Here is a 26,480-nt window from a genome sequence, read left to right as displayed (position 1 = left end):
ATAATGTCACATACTTTGTGAGTACGTAATCCATATCTGTTTTCACAACTAGAAAGCCTGTACTGGTGTATGCTTTTGCCAATTGGACTAAATTGCCAAGTGCCAAAAAAACCCCAATTTGCCAAAATTCCGGAACAAGCGTTTCAGTAAATTACCGATACGAAAAAAAATAATTAAGACAATTTATTACATTTAGGGGTACATTATTAATTTAACAATAGCGTAGTACAAAATTTTAAAGGATCATTATCCGTAGAGATTGCTTCCTTTGTTTGGCCGCAAAGCTGCACATTTTCAAGTTCGCACTTTTTTTCGTTATTTTGTTCGCTCTTTTCCACAAAATTTGCACCGTTTGCCAATTTTCCCAAAATTTGCCACGATTTGCCAATTTTGGGAAATTTGCCAAAATTTGCGGATCGCCCTGATATTTGCGGCCGCAAAAAATGCAGATGACAGCCTGAGGTCCGATTCCCATGCATTACATCATGATTCCTAAAGCTCACCCATTCCATTTTAAGTTGTTTGTCAGCACCACTTGAAAATATTACACTTAAAAAAAAAACGTGTTATGATTAAAAATCACCATGAGTATTCAAATTATCCATATTTTCTATTACCTTCAATCTTTTCCCTCTGTATTCTTTAATATAATCCTTTCAATTTCACTAATTGATGAATATGGTTACAGCAAAATAATTTTGAAATTTATAGAAATACTGGGGTGGGGTAGGGTTCCTGACCTCCCATAGTGGGCAGGGAGGTACTTGTTTTCCAACTTGCTTTCTGTCTTTGTATTGGAATGAGATTACTGGGTTTTGTCCTGGCCCTGCCCTGGCTGAGAGGGAAACAGTCAAATGTATAGTTAGTTTTGGGAGACGATATTTTTTTCCTTGTAAATCATCTCTCTGTTATGCACCATATTATGTTTTCTTTACATATTATATATGATTTGTAAACAGTTGAGTGTATTCCACTTTTTTTGAGTTCTTAAATTGTAATTCTAGAACTTTTTACTACCCCATTTTCTTCCTGTTTACTGGCGCTGATATGATCTTAATGTGTTGCAAGCGCCGTAATACCCTTAAACACAAAACAAACAAATACTGAGACTATTTGATATAATCTTATTTCATTTCTACTTTAACATTACATATACTTATACGTACTTCCAATTTCAACAACTGACTCGCTTTGTTGAAACAAAATAATTATTAAAAATTAAAACTCAAGAAATCCGAGACTATGATGTTCTCTCATTTCTTCTGAAGTCTAAACAGTATTGCGAAATTCTCCCTATACTGAGTTGACATTATCAAATACAGGAAAAAGTTAAAAGAGGTGCTGACAGCGTTGAGTAGCAAGCCACCATTATTCGTTGCCCAGGGAACGGGGCTTTGGTACAAATTGTTGGCATAAATTTGCAGGATTGCCGAGACAACAATATTGAAACAGTAGCAAATGAAAGAAATGATGCAAACAAAGATCGACATTTTTATCACTTTGTTTTCTCTCGCTGATTTTGTTGCCCCTTGCGATTTAGAACCTTCAGAAGACTCAACAGCCGTCGAAGTTTGAGACTGTGGTGTGGCTTTCAACGTCAAACGACTCTTCCCCTGTTGATGTAATTTATATATTGTCAGTGATACTGCGAAAAATATAATAACTAGGTCAATGACACTTCTTGTGTAGAAAGAGAGTGTGAGATAATTCATGGTTAAGTTATAGTCAATTGTGTATGAATAACCCACGGACACAACTTTGTCGAAATAAGGATGGAAAATGAACCGTGGATGCTGCCCTGCATAGAGAGGCAAATTTGCGATTATGGCTAAACATATCAACACAGCTATAATAATGTTGGTATTTCTGTTGGTGAATATTGTTGATATTTTAAAAGGGAAGACTATGGCTACCGCTCGCTGAATTGAGATGACTGTGACCAAGTCCAAGCTTAGCAAACTGATTTTGTTGATGTTGCCAAACAGATACGGAAACGTCATGTTGAAGACGCTGAGAGCTATGGAATCATCGATGTAGCACATGTAGCAAACGACAACTCTGTAGAAAGAAAAGGTTAATTATAAAATAATCTACTGTCTATTCCTTGTGTTATGTCGGGATGAACAAGGTGCCGGGAAGTTAGTTTAGAATTAAAATTATCATAAATACATATCAAGTTGGTTAAAAAAAAAAATTCTCCTCAGGAATCTTTATCCAGTCTACTCAACATTACGCTTGGCCAATAATATCTGATTTTGTTTTTCTCATTGTCTAAATAAACCCGACAGGACAATCTTTTGTGGCAGTAATAACAAAAATAATTAATATCTGATCAATTAATACAGGACTGCAGAATAAACGTTTTTTTTCCTTTTTATTTATTATCCGAGGGTAACGATTTTTGTTTGTTTCTTATACTTATATTTCCCAGGTTACATCTATATCACTAACGTATATTTTTAGTGTTACCATATTTTATATCAAGGCATGTTCAAACACGATTCTGGGTGAGGTCTCACATGAGATCACTTTTGCTGTGTCTTATATTCTCCCAATACATGTATCTGATCTCCCTTTACGTGTTTCGTTGTCTTTGTCTTGTAATGGCATTATTTTGGTTTTATTTTCGTCCTTGGCTGAGAGGAAAACAGATGTTTATTAGTTTTTGGAGACAATATTATATTTCCTTGTAATATTGCGAACTTTTTGGGTGTATTTTCTCATTGTGGGATCATGTGCTTGTGCTTGGGTGGGACTTTTAGATGATCTCGGTATATCAATAGCTTGTGCTTAGAATCTACATGTTCCCTATTTGAACCAGTCCCCTTTTACTTAGTTTTTCGTGGGGATTTTAATTATGAATCTGTAATTTTTTGACTATCCAATTTCCTTCCTTTTTACTGGCGCTGAAATGACCTAAAAGTGTGGGAGGCGTCGTAAAACAAATAAATACAATTTAATTAGAATTATCACACCGAAACAATCTAAAATATTATCAATCGGCTTCCTCGCCCCCAACCTCAGCGTTCAGCGGTAAAATTATCAAACATTGACCGCAGAGGGGAAAAAACAGGGTTTGGGACCTCGGTCATGGAGCATTTGAAGCACCAAGCAAGATCAACAGAGTCTTTGTTTTACAAGAATACCCATAAATAAAATTGGTTGTAAACCATTACGTTTATTGTCTCTTCTATCCCCCTATATCTGTTTTCCATTGGCTTTCTGTCTTTGTCTTGGAATGAGATTACTTGGTTTTGTCCTGTCCCTGGTCGGATGTCCTGGCTGAGAGGGAAACAGTCAAATGTATAGTTAGTTTTGGGAGATGATATTTTTTTCCTTGTAAATCATCTCTCTGTTATGAACTGTATTATGTTTTTTTACATGTTATATATAATTTGTAAACATTTGAGTGTATTCCTCTTAGTGGGGGCCTGTGCTTGTGTCTGGATGAGACTTTTAGGTGATCTCAAACTAAGTACTTTGATAGTGAGCTCTTGGAATCTACATCTGTTTCCTATTTGAACCAATTCCCCTTTGTGTTACCTTTTCTTGAGTGCTTTAATTGTAATTCTAGAACTTTTTACTTTCCCATTTTCTTCCTTTTTACTGGCGCTGATATGACCTTAATGTGTTGCAAGTGCCGTAAAACTCTTAAAAACATAAAAACATAAAAAACCATTACGTAATATTAAACGATATTTCGTTCTAGTATGTAAACTGAAATTGACTACAGATCAATTCTCATGATACCCCAAACCGTGGAATACAGATGGTTTTAATCAATCCAATAAGGTTGAGAGCAAATCGGATTTGAAAAGGATTTTTCCTTGATTATACCATATTTTGGGGCTCAGTTGGTAGAGCACTCGCTTCACAAGCACAGGAACCGTGATCAATCCCGGATGCAGTCGAGATTTTGTTCTGTCTACCTAGCAGTGATTGAGTAGCTGAGCGAATTAGATCTGTCGGAAAGTACTTTGAGATAGACTAGCGCCCTATATCCAAAGAATAATAAGCAATTGCTATTGTCCATTTCACACAAGAGAAACTGGGATCAACTTCGGCACCATGGGCTTAATGGCTCTGAAGGACTACTTTTTTCATACCATATAAAATTTTAGCATGTCGCTGTAGTGTAGGGTTCCAATCTGAGACTCACTATTGAAATACCTGATTAAGCCAACGCCGCCTGACTAGAAAGATTGGTTGCCTGTAAGCAAGGTTGACATTATCCATTATCAATGGACCAAAGTTTGATAAATGAACTGAACATTTGAGACCAACAAGAGGTGTTGGCTTTAAGCTGAGATTGACTTTAATAGTTTTCACTTTATGCGGGTTCCACTGTAAATCAGATTTTGGGGTTCGAACCGGCAATAGGTCGATGGTATATCCTTAGGAAAATGATAAATTTTCACGGTTTCCTCTGGCCACCTAGAATTCAATGGGTATTTGGCCTACTATAAGACCTGGCGATAAATACTTGACGATACACTGGTAATAAAGGGTAGCAAGCAATTGTTAATCAGCTTAATATTACTAAAACATGTATGAACTCTGGCACCATAGGCTTTGTAACTCCGAGGACAACTTCTACATTATTTGTTAAAGCCGGAGTCTTTATATTTTATAGGAGTCTTTGTCCCAGGAATAAACATAAAAATTTATCTACCGAAACTGTCAATTTTTGATTCGTTCTGCAGAAAACGTAGGTCTAATCTGTTTGGTCAACACATTTTGTTAGTAATATTGTTTTGGAATATTTTCGAAGCCGTGGAATCAGACTTATGTAGCATGGAAAAAGGGCCCTTGTCTTTCTTTAAAAAGCGAAGTACTTTCCCTATAAGCACAGGGTTATAGGAGCACCGTTTCTGATTTGATGGAAGAGAAAGCAGACCAAGATCGAATCAGTGTCATTTAGAAATAAAAAGCCTTTAATTGCCTTGGGACACAGGAGATCAGTTTTTAGAAAATCGAGGTTAAAGTTTGGATTCTGCTGTAACTGTAAACCATTTTTTAATCACTGATTGACTCCACGTATGACGGGGCTTAACAATTTGAGTTTTCACCAATTTTTCCTGTTCCACAAGGTTTCACAAGTCTACTGATCTTAAGATGTCCATTTAATTACCTTTACTCGTTGCATTCGCATAACCAAAGTGACAGCATCTCGTGGAAGCTGATCGTTTTTTGAAAGAGCGTGACAAATCCATGCACCTGCCAAGCTCTCAAACAAACCAATGAACCTTCACGATCACGATGGGCTCCACTTTAGACTGCAACCGTGTCTCACATTATCAGATAGGAAAACACAACAAAAACCGTTGCTGAGGAAGGTAAACTTTAAAGACATGAAAAGAATGTCAATGTCCTTGGACATCATCAGGTCGAATCGCACCCATGCGGAATCTTTCCGAGTCTTGGAGACCGGAAGTGATAATATTTTTTTCTCTCCCTAGAACCTGTTTATACATATATTATTTCGGCCATCAGCTTAAGGACCCCCCCCCCCCCAAGAAGAAAAGTTTATTCATACAAGGCATGTGAATATGCTTTGATCAATGCCTCGGAACTAAGTTGAAGATAGGCTGCCCAAATTAGATTATAAACGTCGCTACTTTGCTATTAACTTCCCAACCAGTGGCCATAAACGACAACTTTAAAACAGTGAACAATTGATAGCTACTTAAGAGGTATTAGAATATCTTTCTCATTATTCAATAGTAATACCGACTTCTAAAACACACACACGTGTGCGAGCCCCCCCCCCCCCCCCCCCCCCCACACACACACACAGAAACAGCCAAAATCTGTCGACCGATTCTTCTTGTTTTTGATCACTAGAATCTCAAATTCAAAATTAACTATCAACTATTTCGAGATATGTGTGCTACAACGAGGGTTCTCTAAAAAATCTTTTTTAAATAAATAAATCCCAAATTATAAACAAAAATAAAATGGTCATGGGAAACTACTGGGACAAAAAAAGAAAAGAAACAATAAAACAAGTAGCATGGTGTCCACCCTGTGCTAAATGTTCTGACTTACAATGCTCCGCAATTTAATGCGGCGACAAGATCAGAGACTGACAACCACAGGTATAAGTTGTTTGTGCTGTCATTGGCGATGCTGCTTGTTGAGATGATGATAATATTGATGACATTGCCAATAACACCAATCAGAGAAACAACTGTAAGACCTATACAGACAACGAATAGATCAAACCAGTAAACAAAAGAGGGCTCGGAGAACACAAGCCCCCGTGCCAGATTCTTTCAAAAGGGCGCTCGTGATTCCACAGTCGTAAGTATCAATATCTCCATTGGTATAGTTCCAGTGGCTCTCTGTCAACATGTTGAAGAAGAAAGGGTTGTACCAAAAATGGCCATGTCATTTAAGAGGTGGATTGGAGAGCAAAACATTGTGACCCCATCTGTTGTAAATAATAATATGAGTTGCGTATTTTAGTTCTGGAAAAAAAGAGAAAAAAAGTGTTATGAATATGCTTATGTAGTTTTGTGGATTAATAAAAACACAAATAGAAATATAGCTTGTTTTTTGGGGGCATATCATAATGATGCAGAAGAAACATGCCACGTAAGAATCTGAGGATATTGCAAAACAGCCGTCTTTATGAGTCCCATTCTTCGATTTTCACCTCTACTTGTCAACTCCATGATAAATTACGTCATGAAATCAATTATATGTAATATACGATCTCTTGATTTCTGTTTCTTCTGTTCATACCTCACTTCCAACGTCTTTAATAAATATATCGACAATCGACAGTTCAGCTCTTCTAACAGAGAATCGTCATATCATCTCATCGCAACAACAACAGAATTTACCTTTGTTCTATTGTAAGAGTGTAATTTGAAAACAAAAAGGTAAGAGCAAAAACAACATCAAATAAAAGAAATCGTGAGAGTAGGGGGGGGGAGAGGTAGAGACGAGGCGAGAGAGAGAGAGAGAGAGAGAGAGAGAGAGAGAGAGAGAGAGAGAGAGAGAGAGAGGGGGGGGGGGAATAAAGACTCAATTAACAAAAAAAAAAAGGATGTCATAGCCGCTTGGTTTCTATACTATTCTACAGGAGTTAATTGTTATCAATACTAGGTATTTCTAAATGATCATTTCAATCCTCCGTGATATAGTCAATTCAGACCCAGATCACATGACATTTTGAGGAAATCATCCTATGTAGGTTTTATCATTTAGTACTCGTTAGTCTTTATTTTTGCTTGCTTGAAGTTTTACACATTTCTCAAACGTAATTGGTCCTAATTTGCCAGGCCTTTTATTGTTTAAAAATCAATTTCTTATCTCATACATCATCTTCCGGCTTTTCCCCCCTCACAGCTTACGTCATTTACTGCATATGTAAAACTAGCAAGCATCCACTATGATATCTATGTAGTCTGTAACGTGCTATATTTTACTTCACAAACACGATGCTTTAACCATAACAGCCATTTGAAAATTAAAGGAAAGAAAAAATCCCAGGCGTAAAATTGGCCAAAGATAATATTAGCAAACACATGTTCATGTTTGTCTACATTAATAGTTTTGCAAACATTGATATCATTTCAATTGCTTATGTATATAAATATATCCATCACATAAATACTTTGAAGTACCTACATACAGGAATTGGTAAATGTTGCTTCGTTTAATACGGGCTTTTCACATTGTATTGGCATTTCAGATCTTATTGACATAAGAACATTTGCTTCAGGGGAACGATTCACACCTATCTGCCATTAAATGATACAGTTGAATTTCATCCCTTCATATTTGTTTCACTCCAATGCAAATTAAATAAAATCTTATCATATTAAACATAATCTGAGGTCTTTCCAAGTAGGCTATAATTCAAATATAATCATCTAGGCACTTTTACATCATTTTGGGGCAATCATATTTTGATATTGAAATTGTAAAAGGTTGAATAAACCACAAATTGATTGTGTATGGATCAAGAGTATAAATCATAGTATTGACAAACTCATTTGATCCAATTACATTTTTAGTTTGATACAAATCTGGTTTTATTTACAAAATTGTAGAAGGAAATTACGTTACAACAATGTTACTGCAATCGTTTAAAAATGTAAAACCAAATATCAATATTAAATCAATATCTAGATATTTAAATTGCTTTGTGTTGTTGAGAAGAATCGGCTTTTATCGAATAATTTATATTTAGTCAAATTGATACTATTTTAGTTTAATGATTTCTTATTACAAGGACTTGTTTCTCTCATGAATAATAAATAATGTAGTATAGGAAGTTAAACGCTTGTGTGGTTTAAGCTGATCAATAAACATTTAGATAGGGAAAGAAAGTGAAGTTTTTACATTTTAAGATTTTAAGAAGTGCACACAATGTATGTTTCATAATTTACAATTGGAACATACAACAGATTTCTTGGATGGAAGACCAACTGTGTCGAAAACAACGCGTGTTTGTATAATGATGGACGAAGGACATAAACTACAACCAAAAGAAGTGTCATCAGGGATGAGACTGAAAGGCCTCATGGCTAGATCTTATATTATTAAAGTATCTTTTAAAGAGTGCTTTCCCCATTAACTTCAACGTGGTATGAAGTTCTGGTGTAATTGATGATTTATCTATATAACATTTTCCATCAATTAAAGCTGTGCGAATTAATGAAATTGCAATGCAAAGTATACACAGTTACTTGGAATCATCCCATGTCTCACCCCACCCCTCTCGTTTTCAACGAGGCTAACCAAATTTTGAGACTCAACACTGTGATTTGTTTTAATATCCCCCTTTCAACATTAGATAACATGTCAGTTTATAGTATATCAGTTCAAGGTGAACGTTTTTCATAATTTGTCATCTCAACTCAGATTGATAATGATAATAATAATGAATAATAATAATAATAATAATAAATAATAATAATAATAATAATAATATAATAATAAATAAATCAATAATAATAATAAATAAATAATAATAATAATAATAATAATAATAATAATAATAATAATAATAATAATAATAATAATAATAATAATATTAATAATAATACAGCGCTCATTCTCGTGTAAAATACAAGCTCTGGGCACTTTACAATATTTTGAAAAAAAAAAAATAGATCGTAGAATGCAATGAATTCATAGCCAAATCAAGGGTTCATTACTATATATATTTTTTTTTTCATGTCTTTTTTTTTTTTTGGGGGGGGGGGGGGTGCTCCTTAATCGAAGGTAAATTCTAGAGACAATATTTATCCCCTGTAGGAGTAGCGTATGGCTACATTTCCAAACTGGAAGTCTCCAGCCAGTCTTTAAATTCACCGCATTTGAGGACAGCCTCGAAACCTCCCGCCAATCTCGTCACATGGCAGTGTAAGATTATTTGATCTGCTGCCTCTGGTGTTCCCTGACAGTGGAACAGTCGGCTGACTCTCTCAGACCTGTATGTTTGCAGCAGTCCTGCCATGGCCTGTCAATAGTCGGTTTGAGGCGACTCACTGTTTTCGATTGCCATTCCTGAAGCCTGGCATGAATTCCGTTGGGTCTTTGATTACCCCACCTCCTTGGGGCAAGGTATTTGTCCAATATTCCCTCTAGGCTTCCCCAATATCGATGTTTTTCAGTTCTGAGTGGTAGAAGGGCTTTCTGGATTTGAGTCGTGATGTCCTACCATCCATATGGTGATGACACCCAGTTATTTGGATCTGAATGTACCATAAACTTACAAAGTGTCATTAGTACATGTGAAAAATGCGTACTGGATGAAAGAGATTGGATGGGCAGGAACAGGCTAAGGTTGAATGACGACAAAACGGAGGTGATGTATGTAGAGAAAGAAGATTTTGGAACGAGAAGAAATTGAAAGTGGGAGAGGTGTCAATAGATATTGTTGACACGGTCAAAAATCTTGGAGAACTCTTAGATTCGGAACTGTCGATGGACCAATAAATTAAGACAGTGGTCCAAGCACTGATGTGCCAATTGAAAAAAAATGGATCTATTCGACAGTTCCTTTCTTAGGATGTTACCAAGAAACTTGTCGTTTCTCTTTTATTTTCATAGCTGGATTACTGTAATGCTCTGTTGTTTGGTGTCTCGGAAAATAAGCTCAGGCGACTGCAGATGGTCCCAAATAATGCTGCCAGATTGGTCATTCGAAGGCGGAGAGTTGACTCTTCCACACCTATCCTTCGAAGATTAAACTGGCTGCCTGTTGAGAAAAGGGTCAAATTCAAAGCATGTGTTCTAGTTTATCGTTGTTTGGAAAACACTGCCCCTCCCTACCTCACAGAACTCTTGAAGAAATATTCAACCACCCGACCTTTGCGCTCCTCCAATGACACCACCCGTTAGGCTACCCCACGCATTCGTACAAAGGCGGGAACAAGGTCCTTTTCTCATTTTGGTCAGTCTGTATGGAGCACCATACTACAGAGAATCCGAGAATCCAAATCATTGTCTGTTTTCAAGAAATTCTTGAAAATATTTCTTTTTTTTTTTAATGTCATGTACTTTCTATATTGTTTTGTGTTGATGCAATTTAAAGCAGCCAAGAGCCTCATTGTTAAATAAATAATTAATAATAATAATAATATATAATAATATAATATATTTAAATAATAATAATTTAATAATATTATTATTATTATATTATTAAGTTATTATTTCTACTATTTTTATTATAGTCTTTAATTCTTTTCAAGTTTGGGTTTGATTACTACAAATCCCTATATGCGGGTATCATTGACTCGAACATTTAAATTAAATTAATACAAAGAATTCAAATCTGCGCAATGAGAATGGCTCTTGGGAAAATTTGATCCGACAGTAGGTCCAAGAATTTGTTGATTGTCCGTTCACTGGCGTCCAATAAAGGATCAGGAATGATTAGAAAGCAAGTTTTGCTACACATCCTGGGAGTCAACTATCCTTATCTACATCTAAGATCTTTTAGTACCACTTGAAGCATCCCAAAATTCCAAACTGCTTCCCATCCCAAAAACCCACCTAAAAGGTTTAGACGACAACCCTGGAAAACACCTCCACCCATAAGGCTCGTTACGAGTCTTCAAAGTTGTAAAACAATTTTGAAGACACCCTTATTAAATACTTGAGATATGTTGTGTCTTTAACTTATTTAATTATTTATTCATTTTGTGCGGAATTGTGGTCTTGTGGTATGACACTCGCTTTCGGTTCGGAAGGTCATGGGTTCGTACCTCGCTCGGCGCATAGTTGAGTCCTTGGAAAAGACTCTTTACTCATATTCTCACCCCGCACTTAGGTGCAAAATGAGTAACTGGCCGTTAGCAGTGTTGTGTCTGTCGGAAAAAAATGTATTATCGCCTAACAGACGCATGTCACGTCTCGTTCTTTATGTTTCGTATTGCTGTTTGTCAGGGACCCTTTGTAAAGCGCTTTGAGCACAAAAGTTCAATCTTTATTTATTCATTTATCTTTTTAAAAAATATTTATTGCTTATCTATTTATCTATTTATTTATTCATATACTTATCTATAATATTTTTGTTTGTTTTATTTTCTTTTGTTTTATTTTTTTTATCTGTGCGCGCATGCAAACAGGTGGTTGACTTAAGCATTTAATTGCCCAAAATAAATTTCCTTCTTTCAAATTTATTAGCTGTCGTAAAATTTTAATGTCTTAGTGTCATTGTAAAAGCACATTGAGGCTTATGCAAAGGGCACAATATGTTATTTATACCATTACCATTATAATTTCAAGAACAAATTACTTCATTTCCCACCGAAGAGCACTTCCATTCCTTCTTAAGCGAGAGAAAAAGAGAACTCCTTGCACCAAAAAGTAAAACTGTTTAAAAATAATATGTATATTTTTCACCCCGTCCACAGCATTTCCATCTCTCCCATTGCCCTCAATCATTTGATATTTCCTTGTAGCTTTGTGTCCTTGTTCTCAAATGAAACCATTTACTGAGAGAGAAATAGTCAATTATAGTTTTCTTTTTGTGGAAATGTCTTCTTTCCTTGTAAATCATCTCGTCATTCAATGGTTAGATTTTTATATAACCTAATTATCCGAGTGTATCAATTTTAGAGATCCCGTAGCAGTGTCATTTTGGAACTTGAACGTGATTTGAAAATAGCTACGGGATACCTGTTGAATTTCGATCTCTTTCTGATATCAGTTGAACTCACGCCCCCCCCCCTGTCTTGCCTTTTTCTTTGAATTTTGATATGTCAAAATCTTGTAGCTTTATTATAATTTTCCTTTTTTTCTAACTCTGAAATGACCTCAAGTGCCGTAAAATTTCTTAATACAAAGTAAACTGACTAAATGATAAACATAATTTATTACTTTCCAAAATCAATACTCCAATGCTTTCCTAATGGACCAGGGTTACCGGAATGAAATCATGAAACGAATAAAATGAATAAACATTAATATTTTCATGGATGCGCGTCACAATATTTTCTCTACATGGAATCATATTTCCATATCATATAGTGCCACTCGCCTATTAGATGTCCATGAAGTCAAGTGAAGGCTTGGATGAGGTTTCCAAGTCAACCGATCTCAACGTCAAAGATGATGGGGCAAATCGTCAGATCTTCAAGTCGCTGTGTAAATCAATCTATTTATTATTGAAATATGATCACTGTCATTCGTGAGATTTGATTAACTTAGAGAGGTCATTTTTCATCGTAGTTATTCTGAAGTACTGCGGTGCTGCAGCATCCTCAGGAAAATAAGCCTGCTAAAATGATAATGTATTATATATCATGTTCAACGTAATATGTAACCATTGCCTTTATACGCAGTACGATTAATGTTAGCCATATCACGGCTTAATGACGATAATTTATACTATCATATCCAGCGGCGTGGCGTATTGACGACATATGGTGGTGCCATGATTAGAAGAAGAAAAAAATTGTAAAACAGTGAACACGATTAAGAGGAGAGAGCATATGTTAAAAACTCTCTTTTTTGGAAGGGTGGGGGGAGGGTCGATGGTTTCTACGAGTGTACAAAACTCACAAAAACAAATAATTCATGAAAACAACAAGCCACGACACTGAGATACCAGTCTCATGTGAAAAGGTCTTTGTAATTATTCTTTGTCCACCATTTAAAGGATTGGATTTGGTAGATAATGCAATCAATATGTGATAAATGTAAATCAAAAGAGTTTAGTACTTGTAAAGAAAATCTGCACGGCAATGTTTCATCTCTGCAAATCTTTTTATAATTTGTTTATTGAAATCTGGAATGGCATCTATTTCAACTTTGTGAATTGACAAAATCATTAACGAATTAACCGCTCCTGTGTCATTGAATTTTGCAAGAAATTTTTCACTCTTTTAAGGGTGCTAAAACAACGTTCAGGAGGTCAAGAAATACGATGGAAGTGGTTAAGGTCACTATATGATTTGTCAGTGTTTGTTGTACCTGTAAAAAGTAGACAATAAAAACAAAAGAAACGTTTGTTTTTTTAAAAACTAACTGTGAGCCATTCATGTCTGTCATACCATGTCACTGAAAAAGAGCGTTTTCGAGATTTCCACACCTGTGTTAATGCAAAATCAGTTGGCTGGAACTATTCTTTTTATTTCTAATATGTCATCTAGTGCCAATCTCCCAAACGGTCGGTGAAGTAAAGAGTCAACTTGATTCATTGCAATTCATTGTTTAACAAAACAAAACTTCAAAGTATATCTCAAATAATGGAACTCAGTGGAATACGATTAATGATTGCACAAAGAACAGGTAAATTCAAATCTTAAAGCATCACAAAGAAAAAATCACTCCACTTAAGTACTTAAGAAATCTAAAAACACACCAAAATATAACTGTTGACAATCTTCGCTTTCTTTCTCTGACTGACACAAATACACACGCACAAACACACACATACACACACAGACACACACACACAAATAAACACTCATACACACGTAACCATCAACTCGGCACTACAAGCAAGAAAAATGTTGGTAAATTCGTCCACAATGCTTCGTTGCAAAGAATTACTTTATTCAATCATCGTGAAAAAGAGGTGGGGGGATTTTGATATGTCATATTTTTAAGTTTTATGTTGTTTTTCTTGGCGAAAGACAATGGAGTTAAAATTTCTCAGTTTTATTTTTAATTAAATTATGCTGTTAATGATTTAAAAAAAAAATTGGATGGTGCCTGGCACCATTCGATCCAATGGCCCCACGCCACTGATCATATCATTTATTAAGATGGTAAAGACATTCACAATAGTCACTGGTTTCAAACATAATGGTTCAACCTCACATGAAGTTTTGATATCTTGAGATTTAAGTGACATAATGTGTCGAAGGGCAAAGTCGATCTTTGTATTATAGGTAGTCTTTTTTAAACATTCAGAAGTTAGCTGACAACATAAAAACGATTATTTGATAGTGTTTGACCATTAAGAAAAAAATATTTCTATTTCAACAAATATATGACAATAACGTATTATATATATATATATATATATATATATATATATATATATATATATATATATATATATATACACCACAATTAAATACAAAGCATGAAATACGAACAAAAATAATTTGTCACGCTGATGTAGATGTGTTATTTTTATGGAGTAAATTTGTCCAGTTACCTTTTTTCACCTTTTGCTTCTTTAACTTCTGTTTTCTTGAAGTGCCAATAGAAAATAATCACTTATCTGAGAGCAATATAATGAAAATAAGTGCATAATCGCCACTAAAATATCGCAATGTACCATGTTATATATAGACTGGTAAGGACGATACAATAATGTCACCTTGTTGCAAAAAGTCGTCCCCCAGGGCGTGAAACGTACAATAGCAATTGCTTTTAATCCTTTTGGATTGGAAGCTAACCACTCCCTGCACACAGAATCGATCACGGTCCCTTTGCGCTTTAAGCGAGTGCTCTACTAACTGAGCAATCGGGACACCTTTGTCGCAAACTGTATCCTTATTAAGCAAATTGTGATATTGGCTGGCATCTTGTATCACAATCATTATAATAATCTGATTGTGAAATTGATCCCTATATAAGTCTCCGAATGTTCACTTCAGAGATCCGATTGAAGACTGAAGTGTAAAACACCCATGTGTTGAAATTATTATATGTTATATAACTATAGATTATATTTTTTTTTACAAAGCTGCTAAAGAGACATAGAAAATGCAAGTAGTTGCTTGAGTTTTGCGGATTTTGTCCAATTTCTCTAAATAAATATGCCTTTGTGATATTTGTTACAGAAAATCCTACAAAGGTAGTCGGTTTGTTTTATGTCAAAAAGTAAACATCACACATGATACTTTCATTTTTACACTGATTTCATGGCACAGGATTGCTTATAATTTCACGGGCTAAAACAATGTTTTTCTTCTTTAATAGTAAAAATCAATTTAATTGTATCTTCCTTAAGCCTTTCGTTCTAGGGATTGATGGGAATATCAAGTGTACTCTTTTGACCTTGACTCACTCCTTGTATTCTGACATAAACGTTGTTCTAAAAGATAAGTTGTTGACATTCATATTTATCTTAGATGGTATTGTTTCCTTTATTATTCAAAAAATCCTATTTGTTTTTAGTTCTCCATATATTGAATTAGTTCGGAATGGATGATTGATATAACGTGGTGTTTCAAAGTAAGCTATATATAAACTATACAAATAATAATTTAAAAATCAAACATTGGGGGTATGCTTCAAATTCATTTTTGATTTCAGCTCTATTTTATTTATTTTTTTTTTTAAATTTATTTTCTTTTTAAGATATAATTTTGCATCAATTGAATCTTTAAATAATACTATAAATAGCTCATATGGCAGAAAATTTGCCCCACAAGTAAAGGGACTGACATCATCAGCCCTGTTTGCAGTCAAGGCTTGTTTCTTGTCCCACGGTCCAACCAGCAGTAATCGTATGTTAGATCTGATGGAATGTACTTTGCGGTAGCAAATAATTATTAATATCTGTTAAATTCTGCAAAAATGTAATGACCTTTGGTTCAATGGTCTTTTTTTCCTCTTAATTAATTGCTCTATGGGTCAGAGACTAGGCGAACAACTTTGACCACATCAGCCAAGGTACAAACTTTTGTCAATCGCTGTCTTCGACAAATACTCAGGTTGAAATAGTTTAACAAAGTGCCAAATGCTGACCTTTGGATAAGAACAAACCAATAACAAATGGATGTCCAGGTCAGACGCAGAAATTGGAGATGGGTTGACCATACCCTGCGGAAAGAGCCCTGCAATATAACCAAGCAGGCTCTCGAATGGAACCCACAGGGCAAGAGGAAACGGGGTCGTCCAAAACAGACGTGGAGGAGAAGCCTTCACCAAGATTTGAGCGTCTCCAATCTTACCTGGAGTCATGCAAAGGTCTGTGCCAAGGACAGAAGAAGATGGAAGAGTGCTGTTGAGGCCCTATGCTCCGCCAGGAGCCAAGAAGCATAAGTCAAGTAAGTAAAGACTTTATATATCTTCCATCATCTAAGATAAGATCATCTAATATATAATATTATGTGATTAAATGCCTGATACTTTTTTGTTGTTGCTATAATTACGTATTATAATTCTATTTTAAGTATATTATATTTCTGAAATGACCAGTTCAAAACATTCTCAAACAGTATTATACCTCATGCTGGTATTCAAAAAATAAATCATAAAGTTAGCCATTAGTTTTTGGTGATCCTTCCAGTATACATCCCGACTAGTCAAAAGTGTGTGCCACTTAGACTTCATAGATGATATTATACCTCTACGTATGCGATAGAAAGGCATGGCACAATGTAGTAAAATAGATAAAGAGGTTAATAATACAATGTCATTTGAAAGCAATTTATGCTGTCAAATATTGTCTCCTACTTCTGAATCAAAATGATACTTAAAATAGCTCTCACGATATTAATACAAACCGACGTGTTGGCAGGTCTGATTATCCAAATTGTTATGGGCTTATTGTTGTAAGGGAAATAATCTCAAACCAACATAAAATATTATTCACTGAAACAATGTTGAAAGAAGTCCATAATTGCGCCCGGTTATCAGATCTGCAAATATATTCCATACAAATCTTATGGGCAGCGTGGCTCAGCGGTACGGTCTTTGCTTCGTACCCGAAAGGTACCGAGTGCGATTACCCGCCGCTGCGTTGTGTGGCCTTGAGCAAGTCACCTCGCCCTAGCTCAATTTGCGGCGCTGCACTGCGTTTGACGCCTGGGTTATTCCAGTCTTCCCTTGGAATAGATCCTAGAGACAAATTTCCCCTATGGGATGAATAAAGGGAATTTTATTTTTTTTATTATTATTTTATTTATTTTACAACGCAATAACAAATTATAGGGTGCGGCCGTGTAGATAAACCATTCCATTGTGACCCAAATTGTATCGGGATCAAGGCCCACTTCATGCACGTTACCAATCCCCAATATTGCCATTAGACAACATTGATGATTCCTGTTGACACCAGAAGTCTGTTTGATTATCTGCAGTTCCTTAAAACACCCGTCGGCGATGACATCTTACAATGGCAAACAGATAGACATGCAGAAATAAAGAGATGACAATATAACTGCTACCTTGTCATTTAATGAACACATTGTAACGACAACTCAAGTGAGTTACAAGACCTTTATGATCGACTCCAAGACAAATGAATTTTACTCCATTTCCCCATGCCTTTTTCCTGAAGCCATCTGAGTTGAACACAAATGAAAGCTACTCACTCGTGTATTTAGGGAGTGTCATTGAAAGGATTAAAATGAAATGTTTATCTCATCATTTGACCCCAAAAACATTAATGTTGAAGAGCTGTGGAGATAATCTAATTTTGATTTTTAGGAATTTGATAATGAAACAAGTTGGTCAGCAATCTGAGAACAGTGTCAGTTGAATTGGAAGATTAGATTATTATCCACAGCATCATGACATAATTGTCGTCTATACCTGAGGATGACTTAAAGCCAATCATCAAGTCTATATCATATTTTACCATCTATATGTAACCTTGTTTGCAATATAGTCTTGGTTACGTTTTATTCCGTTTTTGAGAAACGCTTCAACCAGAAAGATTTTTTGTCATATTACCAACATTTACATACATACATACATACATACATACATACATACATACATACATACATACATACATACATACATACATACATACATACATAACATACATACATACATACATACATACATACATACATACATACATACATACATACACATACATACATACATACATATATACATAATAACTAATACATACAACATTACATACATACATACATACATTACAAAACAACATACATACATATACATTAACATACATACATAATACTTAATACATACATACATACATACATACATCATACAATACATACATACATAATACAGCTACATACTTACATACATACTACATACATACATAACATATATTATTGTAAATATATATATATATATATATATATATATGTGTGTGTGTGTGTGTGTGTGTGTGTGTGTTTATTTATTTAGATACAGATACATGGCAATATGTTAGTTTTGTATTCAATTTATAGATGCAGTTGATCGGGATATATTATATATTACTTATTTTTTCTTTAAAATCAGGTCATAATGTCAGTTACTGTAAAATATCGCTGAAATTATACAGTTCATCTGCAGATGACTTTGTTTTCAAGGTGGTGTCCCTAGATTCAAAAGTTCACGAAAGCAACCGGTACGCAGTTGGAAAAGGCAATTTAAAAATTATACTTTCATATCTTAAAACAGACGGTATAAAATTAAGAGGTCCCTCTATTGTAAAGCAGCACTGTCTTTGTCCAAACGTATTGTATAAGCGCCTTAAAAGACTGCATGTAGTAACATTGTCTACGTGGAGAAATGAAATAGAAATAACTTATAAAATGTATGATATGCACAAATATATACAACTACTTTTCTGTTTTAGGTTAACTATGTACTTTCTATATTTATTATGCTAACATACTTCGGTTGCTAACATGGAGATTTTAAAGGAAAAGTTACGAGTAAAATGATTTGAGATCTAAATTTTAAAAAAATGAATATAAAACAGCATAAACAAATGAATTAGATAAATATATATATATATAAATATATATATATAATAGTATAATATATATATATAAACAAAATCATTTTGTCACTTTCAGGTATTCTTTTATTTTTCAGGGGCGAGGATCATGTCAGTTATTGAAGTGCATTGTGTTCTAAAACAATTTTTATAAATGCTGTGCCATAATCATCAGTGAATCATCAGTGGGAACCACTCTGCCATAATGTCTCTAATTTGATTTGAAAAAAGCACAACAGAATGATTTTATTCCCTATTGATGGTGGACACAGTCATTTCTAAAAAAAAAGGGGGGGAGGGGGGGGGGGAGACACAACTCAATAAACAGTAAGCTTAACTTTGGTTTGTAGTATAATTCATGTCTCTTTGAAAAAAAAGAGAGAACCTGAGGTTTGATTCTATTGAGTGGCAACATCACTAAAAAAATAATCTCACCCTATTTTCTACTTTAAGTTGTAGTATGTATTCACTATTTTTAGATCATTACTATACGTACTATTTAATTTAATGATTGTTGATCTCATTCTAAAGGGGTGTCAAATGTTACCTTCCTATGGATTATGTCAAAGCCAAATTCTCAAGGTCTCTTTACCTTCAGTTTTTTCTTTCCACTCTTCAACAATATGCTTTCAATTCCAAAAGCTGTATAAGATCCGAGACTCATTTCTTTTGCAGTCTAAACAGTTTTGCGAAATTCTGCCTATACTGAGTTGACATTATCAAATACAGGAAAAAGTTAAATGAGGTGCTGATAGCGTTAAGCAATACACCGACATTATTTGATGCAAGGGGAACAGGAGTTTTGTACAAATAGTTGGCATAAATTGCAAGATTGCCGCGACAACAATATTGAAACAGTAACAAATAAAAGAAATGATGCAAACGAAGATTGACATTTTTATCACTTTGTTTTCCCGTTCTGATTTTGTTGCACCTTGCGTTTTAGAGTTGTCAGAAGACTCAACGACCGCCGAAGTTTGAGACTGTGGTGTGGCTTTTAATGTCAAACGACTCTTCCCCTGCTGGTGTAATTTGTATATTGTCAGTGATACTGCCAAAAATATAATAACTAGGTCAAGGACACTTCGTTTGTAGAAAGAGAGTGTGAGGTAATTCATCATTATGCTATAGTCAATAATGTATGAATGTCCTAAGGATATAATTTTATCAAAATAAGGATGGAAAATGAACCTTGGATGAGATGCTACATATAGAGGCACATTTGCGACTATGGCTAACAATATCAACACAGCTATAATAATATTGGTATTTCTGTTGGTGAATATTGATGATATTTTAAAAGGGAAGACTATGGCTACCGCTCGCTGAATTGAGATGACTGTGACCAAGTCCAAGCTGAGCAAACTGATTTTGTTGATGTTGCCAAAGAGATACGGAAACGTCATGTTGAAGACGCTGAGAGCTATGGAGTCGTCGATGTAGCACAAGTAACAGACAATAACTCTGGAGAAAGAAAACATCTAACATGTGACTTTTTGTCTCAAATTGGTGTTATGTCAGTGTGAACCATCCGCTGTTTAAGTGAATAGGATTATGAGCAGAAAACTAAAGTTTTAGTTTTCCTCCATATTTTAAGAGCCAGTGTTCCTTATTCTCAATAAAATGATGTTTAAAAGTTAGGAACGGACACTGGTGGCCGCTGATGTTTTAGCGGGGAAGGAGGAGTGAATTTTATATGCATTTTTCTTTCTTTTATGTCTGACACAGTACTATTAATACTCATTATTAGATTTTAATTATTATAACAGGTTAGCTTGTCTCATCAAGACTTGAGTGCTAGAGCAATTATATAGAGCTAAACGTACTAAAAGCGTTTTACAAGGGGTCCCTAGACAACAGCATCACTTAACATGTAGGGCAAGACATGACACGTGTTAGGCGATAATACATTTTTTCCCGCTCAAAATGCGAGTGTCATACCACATAGCCGATATGACACCAGATTGAGGTAATTGGTCGCACAAGGGAGAGAAGTCTCGATAATGATGATTGTAATCGAATGGTGCATCTTCATGAAACAAATGATGATCTTGCATACATTCAAACTATAAGACAGAAACTATGAACTGCAGTTGAATTATAAGAGCGTATAAACTGTTGATGAAAGGAAAACGCTTTAACAGGAAATAAATCAGTCAGAATAACGAAGAAAAAGAAAGATATTTAAAATGAATACATTAATGTAAAAAAAAAGTCAGTAGAAGTGCAAGAAAAGACAAAAGGAAACATTTCAATGACTTAGCTACTAACGCAGTAGAAGAAGATGGCAATAGTGGCTTTAAAACATTATACAATATCACCAAAACTCTTTCAGGAAGGAAAATGGCACCAGCAAGGACTGTAAAAGATAGAAATGGCCAACAGCTGACAACATAAATAGAACAGAGAAATCGATGGATGGAACATTTCAGAGTACTCCTAAATCGGGCTCGACCTGACACAACTCCAGAAATAGAAACAGCCGAAACAAGTTTAGATGTTAATACAGCACCCCCCCCCCCTCATCCAGAATAGAAATTTACAAAGCATTAAATGGAATGCAAACGGCAAAATGGAAAAGCTCCAGGACCAGATGGAGTGCCCCCAGAGGCCCTCAAAAAGAATTTAAACTACACAATGGAATGTTGCACGCTCTTTTATTGACAACATGGAGTCAAAACCAAATACCTTCAGACTGGAGGAAAGGATATGTTTTCAAGTTCCCATAAAGGGAGACTGTAAGAACTGGAGAGTCATTATTTTCCTTTTAAATCCCAGTAAAGTTTTCACTCAAGTGATAATGGAATGGCTGAAAACTGCACTTGTTGGGAAACTTCGCCGTAAACAAGCTGGATTCAGAAAAGACAGAACATGTGCCAACCATATAGCAAAGCTCCGGATTATAATAGAACAGTCTATTGAGTGCCAATCAACACTTTATATTAATTTTATTTACTGCCAAGTAATCCAGAATGGACAACTTTCTGGTTACCATGAGATTAAACTTGGAGTGAGGCAATGGTTTCTTCTTTCGCCAATACTGTTTTTAACAGTAATTGATTGGATAATGCGCCGAACTGTGAGAAACAAAACGACTGGAATAAAATGGAACTTACTCAATATCTAGAGGATCTTGATTTTGCCGATGGTTTTTGTTTATTGTCATAATCCCATCAGATTTACAATTTAAACAACGGACATTCTTGAGAAGGAAGCAGCACAGACTGCTTTAAGAATAAATTTAAAAAAAACAAAAAAAAACAAAAAAAAAAAAAACAACAACATCTCATTAAGAAGTGACGAGTCTACTAAACAACAACGCAACTCCCATCTCAGTAAATGGAAACAATCTGAAGGAAGTAGACAATTTTTTTTTTCTGGGTGGCATTGTTTCAACGTCTGGAGGAACAGATGAAGACGTAGAGGCTAGAATAGGAGAAGCATGACGTGCAATTTATCACCCTCAGACCTATACAGAAATCAGATCTATCACTGAAAAAACAAATTCAGAAATATACAGCATTAACGTAAAAACAGTCCTTAATAGCTTAGAAATATGGAAAGTGACTAATACTCTTTGTAAAAAACTTAAAACCTTCACAAACAGACGTCTTTGAAACATACACGATATCAGATGGCCTGAGGAAATCAGTTATAAAGGTTTTTGGTTTAAAGCTGGACAAGAGGAAATTAGCAAACAAACCTCAACAAGAAATCTGAAATGGAATGGTCACACTTTCAGAAAACCAGCAACAACCATTACGAGACAAGCTGTAGACTGGAACCCTCAGGGAAAAATGAAGGTTGGGAAGTCAAAGAAAACATAGAGAAGGTCTTGTGAGGAAGAGGTCAAGGTGGCTGGAATGTCTTGGGGAAAGGTGATGAAGAAGACAAAGAACAGAATACGGTGGAGATGTACAGTTGAAGCCCTGTGTTCCACAAAGAATATAAAGGATGAATGATAAACTAGTAGGGTCAAAGCTGGTATAGATCTTGAGTTTTTAAAAATATGCATAATTTGTAAAGCTTTTCATCGGTTTTACTTCTCTTAATATGTTCACGATGCTTCATCTCTTCATTACATACTCGCCCAGCAAGCCACAAACAAGAATCGTCATTTTGAAAAGTATAGGTCGCCTGTCAATTCACCCTGTTGATAATAGTAGTCATGATATTTGCTTATGGTCTGGGTACTCAATCACACTGAGTCAAGTGGATTAATATGTCTAATCTAAAATGTGCGGCTTTCTGGTCTTGTGTTATGGCACTCGCCTTCGGTCCTGGGTTTGAGACTCGCTCAGAGCGGCGCATAGTTGAGTCCTGGAAAAAGGCCTTTACTCACATTCTCTCAATGTACCCAGCCAGGTGTATCTTGAGTAGCTGACCGTTAAGAGTGTTGTCTCTGTCGGGGAAAAAAAATGAAATATTGCCTTTTAGGCGTTTTTGTTTGTCATACATATTAAGTGTTGCTGTCGGCTAGGGACCACTTGTAAAGCGCTTAGATCACTTTAGTGGATATTGCGCTATATAAAAGCTCAAGTCTTAATGAAATTAAATGCACACTTCATAAAAATGTGGCGATATATCTTTGCATTGGCTGAAAAGACGTATATTTGAAAAAAAATTGCTGGACTTGTGAAGTACATAATTTGTTACCTCAACAAGTACGTATTCCTACGTGTTCATGAACCTTTTATGCATGACGAAATCAATAAAAATGTCTATATACCAGAAAAGTGCTGCTCGGGTCCCCTTTTGTACGACAACATCATTCATAGACACATCTAAGGACAACGAACGATCACCAAATGCATCTGGGCAATGTACCTATGTAATCACCCATCAAAGTAACCAAGATATCGATACTTTATAAACTCCATCAAGAAAGTAAATAAATAGATATATACATAAATAAACAAATAAATAAAAATAATAATAAATAAATAAATAAATAAATAATAATAATAATATAATAATAATAATAATAATAATAATAATAATAATAATAATAACAATAATAATGACGATGATGATGATGATGATGATGATGATGATGATATGATGATGATGATGATGATATAAATAATAATATTAATGATAATGATATAATAATAATAATAATAATAATAATAATAATAATAATAATAATAATAATAATAATAATAATAATAATAATAATAATAATAAATTGAGCTCTTGTATAGTGCAATATCCACTAAACGTGTTCAAATCGCATTACAAGGGGTTCCTGGCCAACAGCAACACGTACTATGTAATACAAGACATGATGCCTAATAAGCGATAGTTCATTTTTTTTCCCGACAGAGGCAACGCTGTTAATGGCCAGGTAATCAATTTTCATCGAAGGTGAGAGAATGTGAGTCTTTTCCACGGAATCAACTTTGCGCCGCGCGAGGCTGTGGGCGCTATGTATAGAACACCTTCAAACTCAACTATGGAACAAATGACTGAGATAACACGCTGTATTGATAGCCTAGACCCGAAAAATGTACTCTGGTTAAGCGGAGACATGAACCTACCTGATATCAATTGGGAACAAGAAAAAATAATCAGTTACCAATATCCTTCATTTATAAACCAAGCATTTATTAACAAATTGCAAGATTTTGGCCTGAGTCAAATAAACAAAAATCCAACAAGGGGTACAAATATCCTCGACTTATTTATCACAAATCGACCAAATTTAATTGTCAAGTGTACAACCATTCCAGGCATTAGTGACCATGACATTCTCATCACGGAAAGCACTATCAAAGCAAACAAAATCACAAAAAAATCACACCCTATTACTATTTGGAAAAAGGCAAATATCGCCGAAATGCGGACAGAAACACGTCTTTTTAGTGAAAACATAATTAATCAACATCTAGAAAGCACTGAGGATGTTTGGACTGCTATCAACGACCACCTAAACAAAATGATGACCAAACATGTACCAACGAAGAAAAGCTCAAGGAAATTTCACCAACCATGGATAAACACCACCGTCAAACGATTATCTAGACGGAAACAAAAGGCATGGAGCAGAGCGAGAAAGTCCAACAGTAAGAAAGACTGGTACAATTATGCCCGACTGAAAAAAGAAACACAAAAAGAGAGTAGAAAGGCCTAACATAATCATGTTAAGGAACTTGTTAGTGAAGAATCAAACAAAAAGCTCTGGAAATTTATAAAAAGTAGGAGGTGCGATTCGGTTGGTATAGCGCCCATTGAGCATGATCGTGTATTATACTCTGATGCAAAGGAAAAAGCAGACATACTTAATAACCAATTCTGCTCTGTTTTTGCTTCAAAAGCTCATACCAAAATTACCACTCAACAACTACAAGGCGAAGAAAATGATTCCAACACTATGGCCGAAATCAATGTGACAGTAGAGGGCGTTTCCAAACTCCTCGCCACTCTAGATCCAAAGAAAGCATGTGGCCCAGACAAAATACCATCCCGTCTCTTAAAGATATTGAGTAACGAATTTGCACCTGCCCTCACACATTTGTTCAAACCCTCTCTTGAAACGGGAGACATACCAATTGTTTGGAAGCACGCTCTTGTCCAACCCATCTACAAGAAAGGTGATAGAAGCAGGGCTCAAAACTACCGTCCAATTTCATTAACCTGCATTTGCTGCAAACTGTTGGAGCATATAGTGAGATCCTCAATAACTGAATATCTCGAAACTAACAGTATTTTTTGTGATGAATAGCACGGATTTAGGAAGCACCACTCATGTCAAACTCAACTTCTATCATTAACACATGATCTGTCAGCTGCTATTGATAAAGGTGGTCAAATTGATCTAGTACTACTGGACTTTGCCAAGGCCTTCGACAAGGTCCCTCACCATCGGTTAATCCAGAAATTGTATGACGTTGGTATCAGGAACAAAACCTTACAATGAATTGCAACTTTTCTGGACAATCGCACCCAACAAGTTCTTGTCGACGGCGAGACTTCCACTATCGGGATGGTGACATCGGGCGTACCTCAGGGCTCAGTCCTTGGGCCCGTCCTATTTTTAGTGTACATAAACGATCTTCCACGAGGTATAAGGTCAAAAGTGCGCCTCTTTGCTGACGACACGGCATTATATAATCAGATAAAAACAACAGACGACTGCAAAACACTAAATGACGATCTAGCTAAATTACAAGAATGGGAAACAATAAATCAAATGGAATTTAACGTATCAAAGTGCAATGTTCTAACCATCACAAATAAGAAAGCACCTATAACATTTGAATACCAACTTCATGGTCAAAACCTGGAACATGTAAAGACAGCAAAATACCTTGGCATTGAGTTTGCTAAAAACCTCAAATGGAATGACCACATATGT

At 35.2% G+C, this 26,480-nt stretch overlaps 1 protein-coding gene across 1 annotated transcript; it reads right to left on the bottom strand.

Moving 5' to 3' along the window:
* Positions 1–357: 357 nt before the first annotated feature.
* Positions 358–9,475, bottom strand: LOC144971131 (uncharacterized). The gene is made up of 4 exons (XM_078911611.1): positions 9,291–9,475; positions 6,849–6,855; positions 6,049–6,272; positions 358–2,058 (listed from the first exon to the last, which is right to left on the bottom strand). The coding sequence occupies exons 1-4, from the start codon at positions 9,473–9,475 to the stop codon at positions 1,254–1,256; spliced, it is 1,221 nt and encodes a 406-aa protein (XP_078767737.1). The 3' UTR covers positions 358–1,253.
* Positions 9,476–26,480: the final 17,005 nt, after the last annotated feature.

This window comes from Berghia stephanieae, chromosome 1 (genome assembly GCF_034508935.2).
Source record: "Berghia stephanieae isolate SIO BIC M18660-M18661 chromosome 1, UCSD_Bste_1.3, whole genome shotgun sequence".
Lineage (NCBI taxonomy): Eukaryota > Metazoa > Mollusca > Gastropoda > Nudibranchia > Aeolidiidae > Berghia > Berghia stephanieae.
This window is presented reverse-complemented; position numbering and strand designations above follow the sequence as displayed.

Excerpts from the sequence above, each read along its gene's own strand:
- LOC144971131 (XM_078911611.1), bottom strand. The coding sequence starts at position 9,475 with ATGGCAGGACTGCTGCAAACATACAGGTCTGAGAGAGTCAGCCGACTG. Across the intron at positions 2,059-6,048 it reads GCATTAAATTGCGGAGCATT|AGTTGTCGTTTGCTACATGT; the intron begins GTAAGTCAGAAC and ends TTCTTTCTACAG.